General features: G+C 41.0%; 1 protein-coding gene across 5 annotated transcripts in view; it reads left to right on the top strand.

Moving 5' to 3' along the window:
- Psd3 (pleckstrin and Sec7 domain containing 3) overlaps nt 1-19,611 on the top strand; it is a 457,750-nt gene that overhangs the window by 186,670 nt on the left and 251,469 nt on the right. For all 5 annotated transcript variants that reach the window (XM_026789576.1, XM_026789579.1, XM_026789577.1 and 2 more), the window contains one exon: nt 2,502-2,906. In XM_026789576.1, coding sequence (XP_026645377.1) covers nt 2,502-2,906 — 405 coding nt within the window. The remainder of the gene's footprint in view (nt 1-2,501; nt 2,907-19,611) is intronic.

The following is a 19,611-nucleotide window of genomic DNA, read 5'->3' as shown; positions in this document are numbered from 1 at the left end:
TGTGTGTGTGTATGTGTGTGTATGTGTGTGTATGTGTATGTGTGTGTATGTGTGTGTGTTTTGTGTGTGTATGTGTGTGTGTTTTGTGTGTGTATGTGTGTGTGTTTTGTGTGTGTGTATGTGTGTGTATATGTGTATGTGTGTGTGTATGTGTGTGTGTGTTTGTGTGTGTATGTGTGTGTATGTGTATGTGTGTGTATGTGTGTGTGTTTTGTGTGTGTATGTGTGTGTGTATGTGTGTGTGTATGCGTGTGTGTATGTGTGTGTGTGTGTGTTTTATGTGTCTATGTATGTGTCTTTTCCATTTAAGATAATGTTCCTTTTGGGTGACCATTTAGGATCACAAAACCCCTAGACTTCTATGAAAGGTAGCCTTGCTAAATGGCTGTTGTCTTTACATCCCTGTGAAATGTGCACTTTCAGTGCTGTTTGAACTAGCCATCCATTGCTCCCACACCCTTTCCTTCCCTTTCTCTTTTGACTAGAAATGTTTTCAAGTTGCTTGTTGTGTCCCTGACCCTGTAGATGCTGCACATAAGAGTGGGAAAAGTATATGAGATCCCTGGTCTGTGGACTTTCGTGCTAAATATACAAATTGACCACATAAGCACTTTCTAGGTACTGTGAAGGGAAAGGAACGGAGATCCACTGGAGAGATAGACTTGAGTGGAAAGAAAGAGACTGGTTCAGGTGGCAGCTTGGATAAGATCTTTCTGTAAACACGCTAATTAAGTGAAGCTTGAGAACTGAGGCAGTTAGCCAGACAGAAAATGGGCAATGAGGTCTGTACAGGATCTTTGTTTTGTTTAAAGACCAATGAAAAAGTTTAAGAGGTATAAGCCAGGAAAATTCTTTGGTACACAGTGGAATTACAGTAAGTTAATGCCAACAAAGACCGTCATACCATTGAGTGTGGATTCTGGTAACACCTAAGAATCATTTATGAGGCATTTAATAGATACTTCTTATTTCTGCTTTATAGGAACCAGAGGTCCAGAGAGGTCAAGTAAAGTCACCTAAACTTGCATATCAAGTAGGCAACACTGCTATAAATCAGTCCTGTGTTTTCTAACTGCTGACTTGCTGCTCTGACCACTGACTTGTCTAAGTTGTTCTAAGTTGTCTGAATGTTCATCTTAATATTTGAAGACCATCCTGGATATTAATTCTTCACATCTGTATGTCAACATTGATTCCACACTCCTTCATATTCATGTCCAAGTTGTATCTAGCTTTTTATGATTGTGGTTGTCTTTACAAATACCATGTTTATCAGCTTTTTTAAAAAAATTCTTTTTTAAAGAAGATAGCTTTCTCTTCCCTTTCCCCTCTCCAAACCCTCCTATGTATCCTTCCTTGCTCTCTTTGAAATCCAGTCTCTTTTTAAAAAAATTAATTGTTCTTAGATGCATATATGTTGCATATATGGAATATACATGGGTATTTCTAAATACATAAATACGACTGGTCAATCTATATAATGTTACTTGTATGTATCATTGTTGACCTCATATGGTACTGGATGACTCATCGGTAGGAATGTCAAGGTACACCCAGAACATCTCATGAACCTGACTGCATTAAGAGTGAGCTGAACAAGGGCAACAATAGACATGTTAATGTCTACAGGAGCAGGGGTGGAGAAGACCAGGAGACCTTAACCCTTCCCGAAGCACTAAAGGCAACTCAGGAATACTAAGGTCCAGAGACATAGTCCTCTCCAGGGAAGAGCACAACTATTGTTAGCACTTTAGAAATGGACTGATTACTCCCTGTTGCGAGCCTAAAGTCTCTGCAGTTCTGATTTATGTCAGCAGAGGGCAGCAGCTGGATTCAGACAGCTTCCTTCCCCAGAGCTGCTGGTCTCACTCAAACCAGGAAGTAGCCAGGGAGAGTGCAGTGCATTTTTACGGATTGTTTACTGTATCAAATTTACATGATACGTATATACTTTTCTTATAATTAATGATGATAGTAACATGATCTGGACATGGCTGGTTGAAAAGAAAATTACTATTTTTTTCCAAGTATGCACTATTAAAAGATGTAGGAAACTAGTTTGAAACTTTATTAAATTATTTACAAATTAGTGATATGTGTGTTAATATTTTAACCTTGGGTTGGAGATTTAGCTTAGTAGTTAAGAGCACTTGTTCTTACAGAGGACCTGGGTTCAATTCCCAGTACTCACGTAGAGGTCCACAGCTATCCATAACTTCAGGTTCAGGGGATCTGATGCCCCTTTCTAACTTTTGTGGGCTCCAGAAATGCATGTGGCGCATGCATACATCATACATATAAAATAATCAAGAGAAAGTATTTTAACCTGAGTAGGTTTCATATCCTTTTCCCCAAATATGTTATTAAGCCGTAAGTTTAATGGATATAACAGTTACATTTATACAACACTGTCTTTTTAATATGGTTGGTTGAAGGCAAGAAATTGAAGAGGAAAAAAAAACTAACAATACTGAAAATTTTCACTTTTACTAATTTTCCAGGTTTCTTGAACAAGAGGAGCACCTTAGGGGAGGAGGAGAGGATGATATTCTTGGGCCCGGGTATATGGAAGACTCCACTGATGTGTACAGCAGCCAGTTTGAAACCATCCTGGACAGCACCTCCTTATACTACAGTGCAGAGTCGCTGGAGACGCTGTACTCAGAGCCTGACAGCTATTTTAGCTTTGAAATGCCGCTGACTCCTATGATCCAGCAGCGCATTAAAGAAGGTGGCCAGTTCTTGGAGAGGACCTCTGTGGGAGGACGTCAGGATGTCCTGAGTGTGTCAGCAGATGGCGGGATAGTGATGGGCTATTCTCCGGGGATCACCAATGGACTGGGACTGCATGACTCTGCTAACTCTGTCTACATGAAAGGTCCTCAAGAGATTGCCTTCTGGGGAAGGTAACAGTGCCGTTCTCCTTGACTTCATGCTTTTCACTTTTTGGTTTTTGGTTTTTTTGTTTGTTTGTTTTTGTTTTTAGAAGTAATCTCTCTTTGAGAAATTTTAAATGAATTTAGTATGTACTTTAAATGAATTTGGTTAGTTTCTGTAGATGTAAGCAAATGATGTGAGTAAATGGAAGTTTGACATTGAAGAGAATGACAATTACACCCTAGGGTTTGTCAGATTGGCAAGCTGGGGCCTTTCCTGGCTTTCTGCATGTGAATGGGTACTGTTGGTGTTCAGGCTGGTGCTGCTCACTGCAGGCAGTGCTGGTGCTATGGAGGAAGCCTTTGTTTCACACTGGCAAGGATTTGCTCTCTCTATGAACGCTGACGTCCATCTTGATATAAAATGACAACTTTGGTAAGGTCCATTATTTATGTCTACTTACAGATATCTATCATTTCTTCTGTTTTTGCCTGCCTCATCAGTTCCTCTGTCGGGCATTTAACATCTCTGTCAGAGGAAGGGAAAGCTAGGAAAGCTATACCTTCTAAGTTTTATGAATTTCATTTTGAAATATGGCATATATATATATATATATATATCTGGAGATGGTGGTGTTCGGAAGGTTAAATGAGGACAAGCATTTTAAAGGTATATGAGAAATGTCAATGCTGGTCTCTTTAAAAGTCTGTTCACATTGCAGGTTTCCAGGAAAGCTGTCTTTTCTAACAGTCTGCCTCGTGTTGGAAGCATGGTTTCATGGTTCTCTGGAGGGACAGATTCAGGAGCAGCACCGTTCAGTACTGTAGTTGTGTTCTCCTGTGGAATAGGTGGTGGTGACTAGAGTCATGGGGAGATAGAGGATGAAAAGCACATGGGATCTCAGAAGTACCACGCTGTAGAACACGTGTGCAAAATAGTTCACTGTATCTCCAGCCCAACTTCCTGGGGCATATGGAGTTGTTTATATTGCAGATACAATCAGGTGAAGAGCTAAGCTGGTTCGGGCTGTGACCTCTGCCACAGAAGCCACAGGAAAGGTGTCAGTGAAGGTAGCAGGGTAGAGCCAGTGGGCAGCCCAGAAGATGAGAATGAAAGGCTACTTCCTTTGTAGCCTCTGTGCCCACTCGTCACTTGGCAGTATAGGTGCTGTCTTAATTAGGGGCACTGTGGCTGTGCTGAAACACATTGACTAAAAGCAATTGAGGAGGAAAGGGTTTATTCACAGTTCCATGTAACAGTTCACCATCAAAGGCAAAGGCAGGGCAGGAACCTGGAGGCAGGAACTCATGTAGAGGCTGGGGCGGGGGGGGGGGGGGGTAGGTACCTACTGGCTTGTTTCCAGGACCACCAATAGGGATGGTGGCACCACCTACAATGGGCTAGGCCCTCCCCCACCAATCACTAATTAAGAAAACACCCTACTGCCAGATCTTAGGGATGCCATTCCTCACCTGAGCTTCCCTCCTTCCAGGGAACTCTGGCTTGTGTGAAATAGACAAAATTGTCAAGCCCAGGCCCCAATCCTTAGTATGGGCAGAATTGAGTGCTGGGAATACTGGACTAGTTCCTCGTGTATTGCTATGTCAGATTAAATAATGACATCTGTTGGGCAGAGGTAAAATTTCAGCTGGGTCACCTGCCTAGGGCAAAAAGACCAAATCCTAGTGCAAAAAAGAAGTATCTGAGAACACTTTGTTCAGTGTTCTTTGAGTGGGCTCAAGGTGATGATAAAGTTTTACAACTTGAAAGGACCATATCGAACATTAGTTACAACAACAATAACAACAACAAATCGGTGTCCTGGTTTGGCTGGGGAATTACCCAAAGCCATGTGACTTGGTAGTGCCTGAATCTGGGCCTGGTTTCAAGATGCTCAGCTCGTAGATGAGTGTTTTCTCTGTCCTGTACTTTCAGGCCTTTTATATGCTTACTACTTTCATAGAACGATTATTTCCTTTTTGTTCTCTAGTCTTTCTGTACAGACAGATGTCTGAATTGGTCCGTTTTCAAGAACTTATACTAAACTGGTTCTTAAACTGTTTTTGTTGTTAGTGTTGTTTGTATGATGTGGTGTGGTGTGTGTGTGTGTGTGTGTGTGTGTGTGTGTTTATTACAAATGGTCATAATTTGAGGAGATAGTAACCAAATCCTTAATAAATACATTTCTGTGAAATTTTGAAGCGGCCAAATGAGCAGCCTGTCAAATTTGCTTCTTCATCAGAACAACCTCTACAGAGTATGGAAGCAGATAGGTATTGAGCCTACTACAGAATTCCAGTTAACCTAAGTGACTTCTTTGACTTAAGCATGAGGGTCAAAGGGTAGAATTCAAGGAAAGGAACCTTCTCCAACTTGATTAATAAATTTGATATTTACAGAAGAAGATAGAGAAAACATCAAACTGCCATTCCATTTGCGTTAGCTTCCCTTTTTCTTTCTTGCTCATGAGCTGGAGGTCTGGCCACACTGGCTACAGTGAACTCCGAAGAGTCACAATAGAAGGGACATAATTGTTGAGTTTCCTACTGAACTTGTTTCTTTGATATCTGATAGACTAGTTGAGGAAACAGGCCCAGTCCTCTTGACTTTTTCTTTTTGCATAAAGTGTTAGTGGTCAGCTAGTAGAAAATATTTCAAGTGTATTGTAGCCAGTCTCATAATATGCTTTTATATCACATGTAGACCAAGCTGTTATTTATTTAGTAAAGATATGATGCTTAATTCTCATAAAGTGGGAGAAGGAAAGGAGCTAATAATGTCTTTTATCAGACAAAGAAACTGAGGCACAGAGCTGTTAAGTAACTTGATCAAGATCACCCGTGTCAGGTGGCACACTAAACACTGTCCAAAGTGGTGGGCTCCAAAGTCTGTGCTTTACTGAGTTCTGTTGATCCTTAAATCATAGGCATCCTTGATAATGATTTCATGGTAGATTCTAGAACAGTATCAAGTATTTTGAACCAAATAAAAATGTATTTGTTTTGGTATTGCCTAGATATATTTTTAAATTCTCTCTGGTTTCAATATGTGTCTTTACTTTCTCATTAAAGCTCATTTCGGTGGCAATATTTGACAGTGATTTGAGCATAGAAAGATCCTATGCTGTATCTCTAAAAGGTAGGGGTGTGTGTGTGTGTGTGTGTGTGTGTGTGTGTGTGTGTTAGGGAAATTGTTTTGTTTGGCGGTGGTCACTGTAAAAAGTTCCCTTTCCTCTTTCAGTTTTGGTAGCAGGAGGAGATGGCATTTCCCTGCTACTCTACCACATGTCAAAAAAAAAAAAGAGAGAGAGAGAGAGAATTCCTTAGAACTGTCATATTCCAATATTTAGCTGGGAAAATTCATTGTTTGAGACTATATGTATTTAAAAGTGTTATATATAAATAAGTCTGCTGAGACCCTGGATTCAGTTTGCACAGGAATAGTTAAATTCACCAAGGATGCTCTGACTGTCTGCTGACTAGGGAGCTGCCTGACAGCAGGAAATAGCTCACCTCGCCCTGCTAAGAAATGCAATATTTTTAATGCAAAAGAGTAGCATCCCCTCCCTTAGTGGTCCAGCTGGGGAGCCTCAGGCCCCCAGGGTTCCCGCAGTGCTCTGTGAAGTCCAGTCACATGGCTCCAGAATTAGAAAGGATAATTAGAGACCTAAAGTCACACATGTCCCCATGGGTGCCTTTGTGTCTGGGTGTTTCTCTCTCGCTGGCCTATCAGCCGATGACCACAACTCTAACCAGTAAGTTCTGTCTGACCTGAAGACCCCAAAACACAAATGTCATTGTCACCGAGAGCCATGGTGAATAATGTCCTTTTCTGTTGAGCTCGTTTGGACAGAGGCAGAGAGATAGCAAATACAGGAATCTGTCAGCAACTTCTTTTCTGATACTCCCAACTGTAAGAGACTGCCTTTAAAATATGCTTTGCTATGTGGAAAATATGTTTTACATCTCAGCTTCTTAGATTTTCTCTCAGGAGTTCGGCAGAGGAGGTGAATTGCATCTGTGAGCAGCTGATATGCCTGAGGGAAGTGCTTCCCTGTTCAGTAGCCTGAAGTGGATTTTTGTGGGTTTCTTCTTTTTTCCCTTCTTCTTGCCCCTCATCCTCCTTGCTCTCAAATGGAACGCTACGCTATCTCTTCTGTAACCTTTTTTCTTTCCTTAGTGCCTTTCTGCTTGGGAAGATGTAACTTGAAATAGCAGTGATAAAGAAATTGGTTAAAGTCTAATTAAAAAATTAGCGTCCCAATTTAATTAAAAGCTGAAATGAATCTTAATATGCATAATTATTGAAGTAGGAGAATGAAATAATGCAGTGTTTGTTTATCTGGTGATAGAGTACAGTTTTAGCTTTATTTAGTGTCTCAGGAGGCTTCTGGGACTCTGGCCTTCTCATCTGTCACTAGGAGTAGGGCAGGCAGCTGCTTCCTGGTATAGTGGTAGGTGGATGTGCCTCCAGTAACCTCCTACACTTTCAATGGTCTGAAGCTTTTTCTGCAGAAAAGGACCTTCTCCTTTTTCTCTTCCCAACCTTCTCAGCGGTTGTGGTGGTGAAGTTACATAGTTTACAGCTTGAGTTCAGTCAGTCAAGCCAATTTAGACTCTTAGTTATTTAGCAGGGGTGTATGTATTGTTAGTTATTTAGTAGATGTGAATATGCATTGTTTGTAAGGGTCTAGGAATCTCGCCAAAGTGGGAAATGAAATTGATAGTTAACTATTGTAAAGGAAGAGGTAACAAATGACATGAAGGAGAAGGGAACCAGGAAAGGACAGTGGCTAATCGTGTCAGATGCTTAGATCAGTGAGTGAGGTCACGGCTAGAAGAGTAGGCCTGAAGAGTCACAGACTGCTCCTCAGTGGCCTCTAGCTGCCTTCAGCCTCAGAGCTGTCAGCAGGACTTCCCGGACACTGCTGTCCTGTACTAAGGATTACTCACCAAGTGGGGTGGTGCTGGAGGGTGGGCCATAAACTCGGGACTTATGGCTGTTAAATCTTGGGCAGCTGTTTGTTTGTTGAACCTGATTCCTTGTTGGTAAAGTGGAGCTGTCCTTACCACCTATTTACTTTTGGTGTATGAATTTGCCGAGTGCTAGTTTTAGCCTGTTCATGGCTTATACAGTGGTCTGAGTAACTGTCTGAAGAATCATAGGAAAATAGATAAGAAAAAATCTTGGTAAAGAAAAAATGCACAAAGATGGGAACAGTGTTTCAGTATGGGGCCGGTGGAGTTGGTCAAAGTGACCTTAGATTTCAAGCATGGATAACTCCCTGAGTTCAGAAATTACCATGTCTAGTTAAGGACAGAACCAGTATTTGTAGGAGTCGCCTCCCCAAGTTCAGCTTCAAACATGTTGCATTTGAGAAGTGCAATGGTTAGCCATTAATGAAGGCCTGGTGGCATGTAGGATTGAAAAGTCGCTGGAGAGATGTTGGAATCGCCCATCCCGTGATTTGCAGTTTTCAGTGGGAGAGGGATGAGTGAGGAAGGCTTCACATAGTAGAACCTTCACATAGTAGAACATTGTGTATCCTTAGTTCTTTATACAAAGTGGATTACCAAGGGCTTTGCAGATTTTGGTTTGACAGTTGAGATGCTGGCTCCTTGGATGTCTTTTATGAAATACAACTTCAGATGATAAAGATGTAGAGGTAGAAGTTCTGACAAAGAGTTGTGGCTTTAAATGAAAAACTTTAATGTTTAACATTTCACTGGGTTGAGATGCTATAACAATTCTTTGTCTACACCTCAGGACAATATTTTTTATTGTTTGCTGATGAAGATTTTTACTTTCTAAACTAATCTAATAGATGTTACTATTCAAATCCAGAATTAATTAGCTTCCCAAACAAAATACATAGAGATGGTACATGTATCGTCCCAGAATACAAGAGGAGTTTAAGACCAGTCTCAACTACATAGTGAGTTCAAGGCTCACCTATCCTAGCCTACATGAGATACTTCCTCAAAAAATCAAAAAGTGGAAAGCTGAGAATGTTGGTGCATCTTTCTAGAAAGAACATGAACTTGTAACTTTCTGCTTTGTACAGATTCTGTCAGGGATTTCTGCATGAGTGTACTAGATAAATATAGAGAAAAGCACTTTGGTGTTTGCAGTCTTCAGCTCGAAACAGGCCTTTTACAGTTGCCTTCAGTTGGTCTGCAAAGAGCAACCTATCTACCCCTTAGTGCTGACACAGAGGCACAATGAGCTAAGGAACAGTACCAACAGATGACTTAATCCTAAACCAGTTTTCCCAGACAGTAGCAATGGTCTAAGACATTCCCATGATGCTTGATGGAGTCCATGATGAAGCCTTCTAGCTGAAGGGTAGCAACACCAGCAGCTGTGACTTTAAAGACGCAAAAGGTAATTTATATTTTCCTTGATTCAAAGATGCTTCTGAACACTCACCAGATTCTCATAGATTAGCTCTGCCATCCCCGCATATGGCTTAAGTGTATCTTGGTACTGACAAAGGAACCCTTTGGGGCAGAGATGCTTAAAAAGGCAGAATAGGAATTCTTCTCTTTCAGGAAAGAAGATGACTTCATATTTTACAGTCTTCTGAGAGCAAAACACTCTTTTTCCTCTTCCTCCGTGTTTCCTGAGCCCCGAGGGGAGGGATTTGGTGGAGAGAGCCTCTTAGGGCTGAGTGTTCCAGCCCTGGGTCTCTGTATCTGTTGTTCCCGTCCTCTGCAGGAGGAGGCTTCTCTGAGCTGACTGAGCGGGGCACTTGCCCGCCAGTGCAATATTTAACGGTCAGAGGAAGCAGTGAGATTCTTTCATCAGAGCTCCTGCAATGTCATATCTACAACACTAGACATGCTTGGTGGTGGGAGGGGAGAACATATGGAGTGTCTTTGAAGAAATAGTTCTCTGGGACCTGGTGAGCTGACTCAGTGGATAAAGATGCCTGCTGGAACCCATGGGAAGATGGGAGGAGGGAACCCCCTCTAAAAACCTGTCCTCTGACTTACATATATTGGTCATCCCCTATGTGACCTCATACATATTACATATAACACATGCAATACAATAAAAAATGAACTAATCTGAGAATTATTTTTATTTTATTTTAGACTAAATGTAAACCTGACTTCAAATGGGCATATATTTAGCATTTTACCCAACCCCTCACTCCCCCACACACTATTTCCTTTCTTCCTTTGGATGTCATAAGTTTTCTGCAGACAGAAATTAAGAGTTGTTGTTGACGTGGCACTAGTTCTCAGCAGAGCTTTCATGTTCAGCACCCAAAACACTTAGTGGCCACCGCGTCTAGGGCATTTTTTTTCACAGTGGTGGAAAGCTGACTAATATGTTTAATAGTGAAGTGTGTGGATTTTTAACTTGATTTTTTTATTCTAACTTTTTTTATTTGAGATGACATATTAACAATATGGCATGAGTTTAACAATTTACTAAAATGTTGAGAGTCTTCAAAGTTTATATAGTCAGTAATAATAGTGTTTGCATTATCTTTACCATTGTTCTCAAGGTCATCCCAGGGGAATGGACTGCGTTAAGCTGGTGTTATATTGTATATGATATAAGATGGTGTTATATTGTATATGATATAAGATGGTGTTATATTGTATATGATATAAGATGGTGTTATATTGTATATGTGTAATAATAATTCTAAGTCTTGGAGGTAAATAATAGTACTTTTTATTATCTTTTAAATACTCTAATAACCTCAGCTTAACACAAACACTGTGACATTTTCTTGCCAAGATTAATATTCTAGTCTTTAGGCTAGAGAGGAGAAGAGGTATTGAATAAATGAATACTGTAAAACAAAGTCTTACAAGTGCCTTTTGCTTGGCAGTCACTTAGGTATGTCACCTACTAGGAGGAATACTTAATTCTCAGGTCTCACTTGGGGCCCCGAAGAACCTCTGGTGAAGTGGGAATGTACTGGACACTGGTTTTCATTGAGTCAGGAACTGAAGGAGCAGCTGTTCTCAACTGCTTCACACATAGCTCTAGTGCTGGGCTTCGGCAGCGAGGCTGAGGCCCTGGCCGTGTGGTTGCCGTGTGGTGTTACAGACTGTGTCCTGGAAGTGTTGGTTTTTGAGGTAGGCTTTGCCAGAGGTGGATATGTGGGACTGGTTGTTGGGGTAGGAGACAGGGTGGGAAAGATAGGGGTAAAGGGAGACAGACAGAGAGACAGGCATGGAGACCGGTAGAATCAGCCATTGCTTAAATTTTAGCAACGGGGAGTCAAGAACAAAACTTCTTTTCCTATTTGTTAATCTCCATCCTGAACAGGTGCTGCTTCTCTTAAAAAATGAAGCCATCACACAGGAGAGCTTCTCCAAGTTAGGTAATATTTTGTAGGCATGCTCACCAGGGCAGAAAATAAGAAGTAAGAAAATAATAAGCCTATGGCTTCACCCTTCAGCTTAGGAGAGTGCCTGGAGCTCACCTCGTTTCCTCTCCAGGCAGGGTAACTAGTGTGTTTATCATTCCTATTGTCCACGCATCTATCAACAGTAAGTCCTGTCTTTTCACATGAGCTTAGACTGTATATGGATAACATCTGTTTCCTGTGATATCACTGTTTTTTCTCAACGTTTGTAATGCATTTGTTTACTTTAAAGCCCTAATATACTAATTAATTGATATGAAGTAGTCATTATAAGAATGCATTATATTTCTGTTTCTGTTTTTTTATAGGAGTGTTTTTGTTATCTCTGATAGCATGGTAATGTGCACTTACTCTTACATAACACACAGCTTCCTGTGTAAACATGGGAATGTTTCTCTAGACCTTGGTGTTTAGTTAGGAATAAAAATGGATATATGGATAATATAACTTTTTTGGCGAATCACTCTTGAAAATGCAGACTAGATTTTCTTTGTGTGTATGTAATTTTATGTGTTTTTGTTTATAAGATAACTCTTAGTTCTTCCTCCTTTTCCTACCTTAACAAAGTAGCCTAGGTGAAAGGAAAAATAGGCAAAGAAAACATTGTAGCCACCTTCGTCCCCTTTCCCTTTAGGAGCTTTGATAGACTCTGGTATCCATTAGTTGAGTCTGGAGGCTGTGTCTGGATCAGATTGCTCAATTACTCCTGTCCCTTTTCTCCTGCTGATGCTTTTGTGGCAGTTGCTGTAGGAGTCTGACAACTGTGACTGTGACTTGTCCACTTCTGGCTGACTAAAGAGGAATTTGAGCAGAAGGGCAATAAATATTTTCACAATATGATTGCAGGAAAACAGAAACAAAGCTAGAATGAAAATAGAAAAAAAACACCAGCCACCAAAGTGTATCTCATGGCTTAACTAGTTCTCAAATAAATCAACTAAATCTGTTTTGTAGGTTAGTTCTGTCCGAGTATGTGAACTATTAGAAAGTCTGTCTTCTTAACATACTACTACTAAAACCTTGGCACTTTTATATAAAAGACGGTGCTCGAGTATTTTAGAATGGCGTTGACTGAACACACACACTCATTAACAGCAACCACCTGAATTATGCTAAAAAACAAAACAAAACGAAACACAACTCTACTGTTTCTCCCTGTTACTAGTTCTCCTCTGGCTTTTAAAGAGTTAAGTGGGAGGTTTGTGAGGTCATGTGTGACTTCACTGGGTCTGGACTTTTGAAGCAGGTCTGTTGGAGGGAAGCTGCCTGGTAGAAGGAAGGGCTGGGAAGAGGGGCCGGACTCCACAAACTGCTTTCAAGTTCTTGTCCCACAGGCAGCCCCCAGGGGATCCAGTGGCCTTCTGGGAGAATGTCACTGTGGAGTCAGTGTGTGGCAGTGTGTACTCACACAGAAGCAGCTTCAGAAGTCCGCTAAAAGAGCTCTGGGAGGGTGAAACTTTGCCGAGCAGATGGGGCAGAAGCGTTTTCTTCCTTTCTTTCCTGACAGAGGTAACAGGAATTTGGGTTGATTGTCTTTGTGTGGTCTCTGGTCTGAGACAGTCTGGATTATGCACAGATGTAGTTACAGAAAATTACATGGGCTTGAAAATATTTAATTTCAAATATTATAGGACAGTCCTGGCAAAATACTTAAAATGCCTTTTTTATTGTTTCAGTAAGGCTGACAGAAATGAGGATGGTACTTTGGAAGGGTAGTGTTTGGGCTCGGGAGGAGTTTTCTTAATGGAGCCACGTTGTTGTTGGATGTGATTGTACATAGCTCTGTGAAACCCTGACACTCCTCACAGGCAGAAGGCCATCAGCTTGAGCGTCCTCCATCCTGTTTCACAAGGCTGCCATTCTTAGTTGATTCTGTCACTGCTCTGAAAAGAAACTTGACTTTGCAGTTAATAGGGAGAAAGGATTCGTGTTGGAATTCAGGGATAGGTTTGCTACTTGAAAGGCTACCCAGTTATCTAAGGAAAAAGTATATTTCATCTCTACAGGTTTATCTCGATAAAGGTCTCTGTCTGCTGTCATGTTCCACAGACACAGAGCAGTACAGAAGATAAGGGACCACAGTGACATTGAAGAACAGGGCGTAAGTGAGTGTGACCCATTGATAATTCCACCTATCCTCAAGATATTTGAAGATTCATCCACCAAAAACTGAGAGTACCAGCCCTGAATTCTCGGTGTAATTAACCAATTATATAACAGGCATGTTCGTGTATATGTATTAGTCAAGTTGGCATTTCTTGACTTTATTACAGATTTTTTTTTTAGTTCCTATTTATAGTAATTTACAATATCCTTTGTTTTATTGGCCAATTTGTATCAAGTCCTGACCTCCTGTGTATGGATATTTTGTTTCACTTTCCTCATAAAAAGGTAATAACAGAAAATACACTAGGCATGTTCGTGGGAGGCATAGCGCAGTGGTTAGCAGTCACAGGCCCATAATTTAACATTGGCCTCTAGTTCTTAGGGGTTGACTTCTCATAATTTACTTAAGCACCCTGAGGCTCAGTTTCTCCATATTTAAGCAAGTTTGAAAATGGTACTTATCCTAAGGGATGGTTACTGTAAAGACTCACTAAAGTACAGTGTGCGAAAGCATTTGCCATAGTTTAGTCTACCCTAAGAAAAACTCAATGAATGTTAACTTTGGCTGCTATTATTATGGTTCAGTTGTGTTTCCTTGTGTAAGGTACTCAAGAAGACTAGCTGTTAGGGAACACTAGTAAAATGTAGGAGAGCTTTTATTGTCGACATAGATGGGGCTTTGGGGTCAGGCTCCAGGTAGCATTTCTGTTCTGCATCCTCCAATCAGTAATTTCCCTGATTCAGCCTGACATGCACAGTTAAGGGAGAGAAGGAGGTGAGGGTATCCAAGTGTGAACCCATCAACACCTATGAAGACTTTGACTTCTGGCCTGTGATGGCTTGCCAGTTTTATCATCTTCGAATGTGGGGAACAGAACCGTATGCTTAGATACCTCAGGGGTGGCATGTGATACGCGCTAAGTGTTAGGTGGGAAGGGCTGCTGGAGCGTGGGCGCTCTCCCTAGTCAGCTCCTCTGCTGCTTGGTGGTGACTGTTTATAGGCTGTCTGTAGCTCCAGGTTTGCCCTTTGCCTCTCATTACTTCAAGGACTGACGACTCCTATGCATGGCTTCTTATTTCCTGGTCTGTGGTTATGGATTATATACATTTCATTGTTGAGACCAAACAAGATTTGTGGAAATGCCTAGCACAGAGTAAGCACTAAATCTATTTTTACTTCTCTCCAAAAGTCTCTATTTCTTGGCTTATAGTCAATGAAAGTTTAATTATAATTTGTAAATAAGTCTCTTTATCCTGCAGTGCATTGTAAAGGTCCCGTGTCTAGACTGTAATTCTTTAACTTTTGACTAAAATACTTTTCTTGAGCTGAGACTGGATGCCCACCAGTCTTCTCAGACTTGGGAATTCTCGGCAGGAGAATCAGGAACTCCAGACCAGCCTTGGCTACATAAGAGTTCTGAAGTCATCCTGGAATGCATGAGACCTTATATCTATAGTGGCAACAATAGTAGACTTGTGCTCCTAGTTTATGTCATTACTGTCATTATGTCAGCCTTTCTGATAATAGTAAAACTTTTGTATAGTTTACAATCCTCGCAGCTGTTAAATTCAACTTTAATCTAGTTTTCAAAAACATTATATAAAAAAAACTACAGTGCATTAATAAAAACCAAATTGAAATCCTTGCTTTTCTCCAGAGGAGCTCCCATTGGAAGTTCCCAGTGTATCTTTAGAAGGCAGAGCGTTTGAAGTTTTGGGGGGATTTTAGTTTGAAATTATCTTCCTGTTATAAAAGTACAAATGTGGTCTGGAAGGTTCTGTTAGGTTTGCCAGGTCCCTGCACAGTTAAGTCCCTCCTTGTAGTTCCCCAGAGTTTGGAATGTTTGGGTGTGCCCTTGCAGGGAGCTGTCTGCACAGCTGGGTCATGTCACCCAGAGCCCAGTGGACTTGACAGCTCCAGCTCTGCTCATAGGGCTTTGGGTCATCTGACCAGCCCAGAGTTCTTGGAGGACAGTCAGGGATTAAAATGCCCTGAAAACCCCAATCTTGCTGTGTTCCAGCAAGGATTTTAGTCATTGCTTAGTTGATTTGAGGGTGGGGTTCAGTCAGTTCTTTGGTCTGCTGTTGTGTTTGGCTTTGAGTCATCAGCAACACTGGGTGGGGAGAATGTAGAAACTGTTAAACTGAGCATGGAACTGCAGGACTATGTTCATCTTCCAGCCTTACTGTTTACCATGTGACCTTGGCCAAGATGACTCTGGCTGTCAGCTTCTTTACTTCCGGAATGGAACAATTGTAGAATAAATTAATGTGTGTGATGGTGTCAAGTGCTCTGTGGATTTGTTAAGTCTTAGTGGGTTGTTTATACGACTGTGGTTAATTCGGATCTGGCTTAGGATCTGAACATTTGTGATCTGGGGAAGGGGAGAGAAAACTCAGTGTAATTTTAGTCTCATCTTTTTGAGGAGATTTTTGGCCTATCTGTGCATGAATGCTAGTGACATGCTTAAGAATTTGTACTAAGAAGGTAGAGGACAAGAGAGTAGTTTTTATGCATAGAGTGTTCTCCAATAAGCTACCTTTTTGTTTAGGTTGTGGTTTAGGTAGGGGGAGCTCTGAGAACATAGGTTGACCCCATTCTGTACTGATTGTCAAGACTGGAAGTTACTCTTTATCTCCCAGCTCCCCAGCTTCAAAAGCAGAGGGTGAACTAAAGACCCCTTTGTGTGGGGAGGATCTGGGGGCTATCTTCCCAGCTCTGCCTTGCTGTCATAATTTTAGAGGACGATATAAGATCACCAGTTTAAATAATCCAGGAAAACTACTAAATAAGGAATATTAATTCTTTGGGAATCTTATATAAAGTATTTGATCATATTCACTTCAATCTCTTTCCCCAACTACTCTAAAATCCACTCTTACCTCCCTACCCCTGAATTTCTTGTCCTCTTTTAATTTTTAGTTTTTAGAAGAACCGACTGACTCCAGTTATGTCATCAGTTTATTCCTAGGTGTGAGGCCACCCTCTAGAGCATGGTGGCCATACGAAGAACCACCTCTTTAAAGAAAATGGACTCTTCTTCCCCTGGTAGTTATCTGCTGTTCATAGCTTTACCCTTTCACACGTTCATGAGGAAAAGGGATGGAAAGTAGTGGATTAATTTAAGGAATGAGGTGATGGACGTTTGATATTGGTCTGCGTTTCCTGACATATTGACATTGGGAAGCTGGTGTTTTAGGTCATGATTTTGGGTTTGACCTTATCTGACTTTGCTGTATAGATTACACAGCTGAGCATTTTCTAAATCTTAAAAGTGATGGAGCCACAATGTATCTATGTAAAGCACAGCTAAGAATTGCCAGTCTGCACATTATTGTACAGCAGTTAATTGCTTGTGTTTCCATTGCCCCTAAGGAGAAGATTAGTGGCTATTCTTGCCTCCGCTGTTAAGTAGTCTGAGTTTTATACTCTGATCTTACAAATGTAACTCTCTTTTGGTAAAGAGAAAACAATTTTAATAGCAAAACACTGAATTGGGAAATATAAGTTGAACCTGAATAGGCCACTTCCATAATTGTCTGGCAGAGAGAAGACAGACAGAGACAGAGACGCTTGATTCTTAATTAGAAGCATCCACCGACTCCAGTCATGACATCTACTTATGTCAGGAGTTGCATGCTGTTTCTTAACTCCAAGCCTGGCTTGGTTGCCTGACCATGTGCTAAGTCAGCAGGTTCTGCCAATGGCATGCAGGTCTTCCTGGGGATGTCTCAGGACCTTATAACTCTGGAAAGAGTCTAAAGAGATCCAGTCCAACTTGGGCCCTGGCTGTGCCAGTATTTAAGTTCTTAATATTCTCTCTCTCTCTCTCTCTCTCTCTCTCTCTCTCTCTCTCTCTCTGAAGCTTTCACTTACTTGTCTTGGATGATTAAATAATTGATAGCCTAAGTACAAAATTTTATTACTTGACTCCATGAAATCATATTTTACTCCTTACATTAACTCTTTGTGACCAATTAGAGTCTAATCTATGGAGCAAATTCAACAATTGAGGAGGCCATGGACTTGGATCAATGGAATATAACAAGTAGTTAGCAATAATGATCATAGACTATTGGGTCTTTAGAATGGAGAGTCCATGAAAGGAGACATATATGTTTCCCTTTCTTTGTCAATAATGTTTGGGATGTCTAAACTTGATGGTTTTTGTATTGTTCTTTTGTGGAAGAAATATATATTGGTTACCTTTCCTCAATTTGAGTTGAGTGCCTTGACATACTCATTTTGAAATCCTACTTATATTTAGTTTTGTAAGGAAAAATACAATGGTCGAGGGAGAGTATAATCCCCTGCTTACTTCTTTTTTTCTCCCTTCCTTCCTTCTTTCTTTCCTTCCTTCTTTCCTTTTTTCCTTCCTTCTTTCTTTCCTTCTCTCTCTCTCTCTCTCTCTCTCTCTCTCTCTTTCTTTCTATCTCTGTTTTTTTTTTGCCTGACCATTGGTTGTGGCTTTTAAGTCTTGTTCAGAGGGTTCTTGTTCTTACATGGAGGTAGTGCTATGAAGCTACATAAAGTCTTATGTTCCTTTATTTCTTTGATTGTAATTCTATGGCTATGTAGGGTGTAGATATTGTAGATCCTATGTTTAGGAAAAAAAATCTCTTTTTATAACTGAAAGCATAGCATGGGATTGGCACATCGAAGCAGCAGAATTTCTTGTATTTCATATTACCTCTAGGATTTGGAGCATGCCACCCTTTCTCAGATCTCACCTTAAAAATGAGATAGTGTAGCCAGGCAATAGTCATGAGCTTATGATTTCTTTCTTTCTTAATAATACTGTCAGGGAGGAGAGGCAGTGAAGCAACAGGAGTTAGAATTAGTTGGGGTTTGCTTGTGTTTCCTGGGCAGCCTGTAACCTATGTGAGGCAGAGGCAATCTTTTAGTTTTTGGAAAACCTTAAGTCGAGGCCACCACAAAATGTTTTAACATTGATTATTCCTTTTTTGGTCAGTACATTAATTTTGGGATGTATTTATCAAAATGTCAGCAGTTTGTAGCTCTCTGCTTGGAGTAGAGTCTCCCATAAGCATTTGTGGTTCCCAACCCAACTTCCCTGCCTGGACAGTAGAACTTTTGAGTATTTGTACCATTATGATGATTGTGGTTCCAACCCAACTTCCCTGCATGGACAGTAGAACTTTTGAGTATTTGTACCATTATGATGAATATGTTTTTTTCTTGGTAAACTCTTCCCCCTTTTGTGTGTTTTTTATTCAGCAGAAGCCTCAAGGACACTCGCTGTTACATGGCCTGTATTGATGTGTCTGCAGGCCTTCAGGTTCAGGGTCTGCTTCAACACTGAGAGGGAATCGACACTTCTCCAGGGAATCCTTTGCTTTTTGCAATGATTTGTCTTCTTAATAATAGCAGAACCAGTTAAAACTCTTACATTGCTTATTGAGTGTATTTTATGGATTTGAGGCAATCTGACATCCCCATTAGCTTCTCTTACTATTTTACAAGGACATTTGGGAGTTGACTAATTGTCTTGTTTAAAATAGATCTTGTTTCCATTGGAGGATGCTGTTCTCCCCAGCCCTGTCGGCACCTCTCTTTTGGCTCATGCCAGTGACTTAGGTGAAGATTATCATAACTGTACTTGGTCATTTCTATTAGTTAGCAGAGCTTCAGAGTGGTTCTGAGGGTTGAACTCAGGGCTTTGCATGTGTTGGCAAAGTTCTCTTACCATGGAGTTAACTCCCCAGCAGGAGTTAGCATTTGTTTATTCTCTTCAAAGCAACAGTTTCATTATATTTTCCAGTCTGGTTTTGATACTAGGTAGGCAGTTCATTCGTGTTTCTTAGTTCTGGTCATGAAATTCAGAAATCTTCACTTGTTGGCAACCTAGGGGAGAAGAAGTCCAAGGATACCATTGACTCCCTCCCGAATGAGTGATGCAGTTGATAGGGTGTTTCCACGGGTCCCCCGTGTAGAAACCTCATGCTGTAGCCTGGATGTGGTGACTGAGGAGTACGCGGCTGCTGTGCTTATGTCAGTAAGTCTGGAAAGACAAATGGGACAGGCCAGTGGGATGGCACTGCTGTAAATTCTCAGGGGACACCCGCTTCTCCGGGCCAGTACAGGCCACCTCTGCTCATGCTGCTGTCCACTGCTGATGTTCCTGACTCCCCCCCCACACACACACTTTAAGACACAGCATCTCTAATCTCTGAGGATGCTGCTGTCCACTGCTGTGTTCCTGACTCCCCCCCCC

Source organism: Microtus ochrogaster, unplaced genomic scaffold, assembly GCF_000317375.1.
Source record: "Microtus ochrogaster isolate Prairie Vole_2 unplaced genomic scaffold, MicOch1.0 UNK23, whole genome shotgun sequence".
Taxonomy (NCBI): Eukaryota; Metazoa; Chordata; class Mammalia; order Rodentia; family Cricetidae; genus Microtus; species Microtus ochrogaster.
Note: the sequence above shows the minus strand (reverse complement) of the source record. Positions and strands in the feature narration are given on the sequence as shown.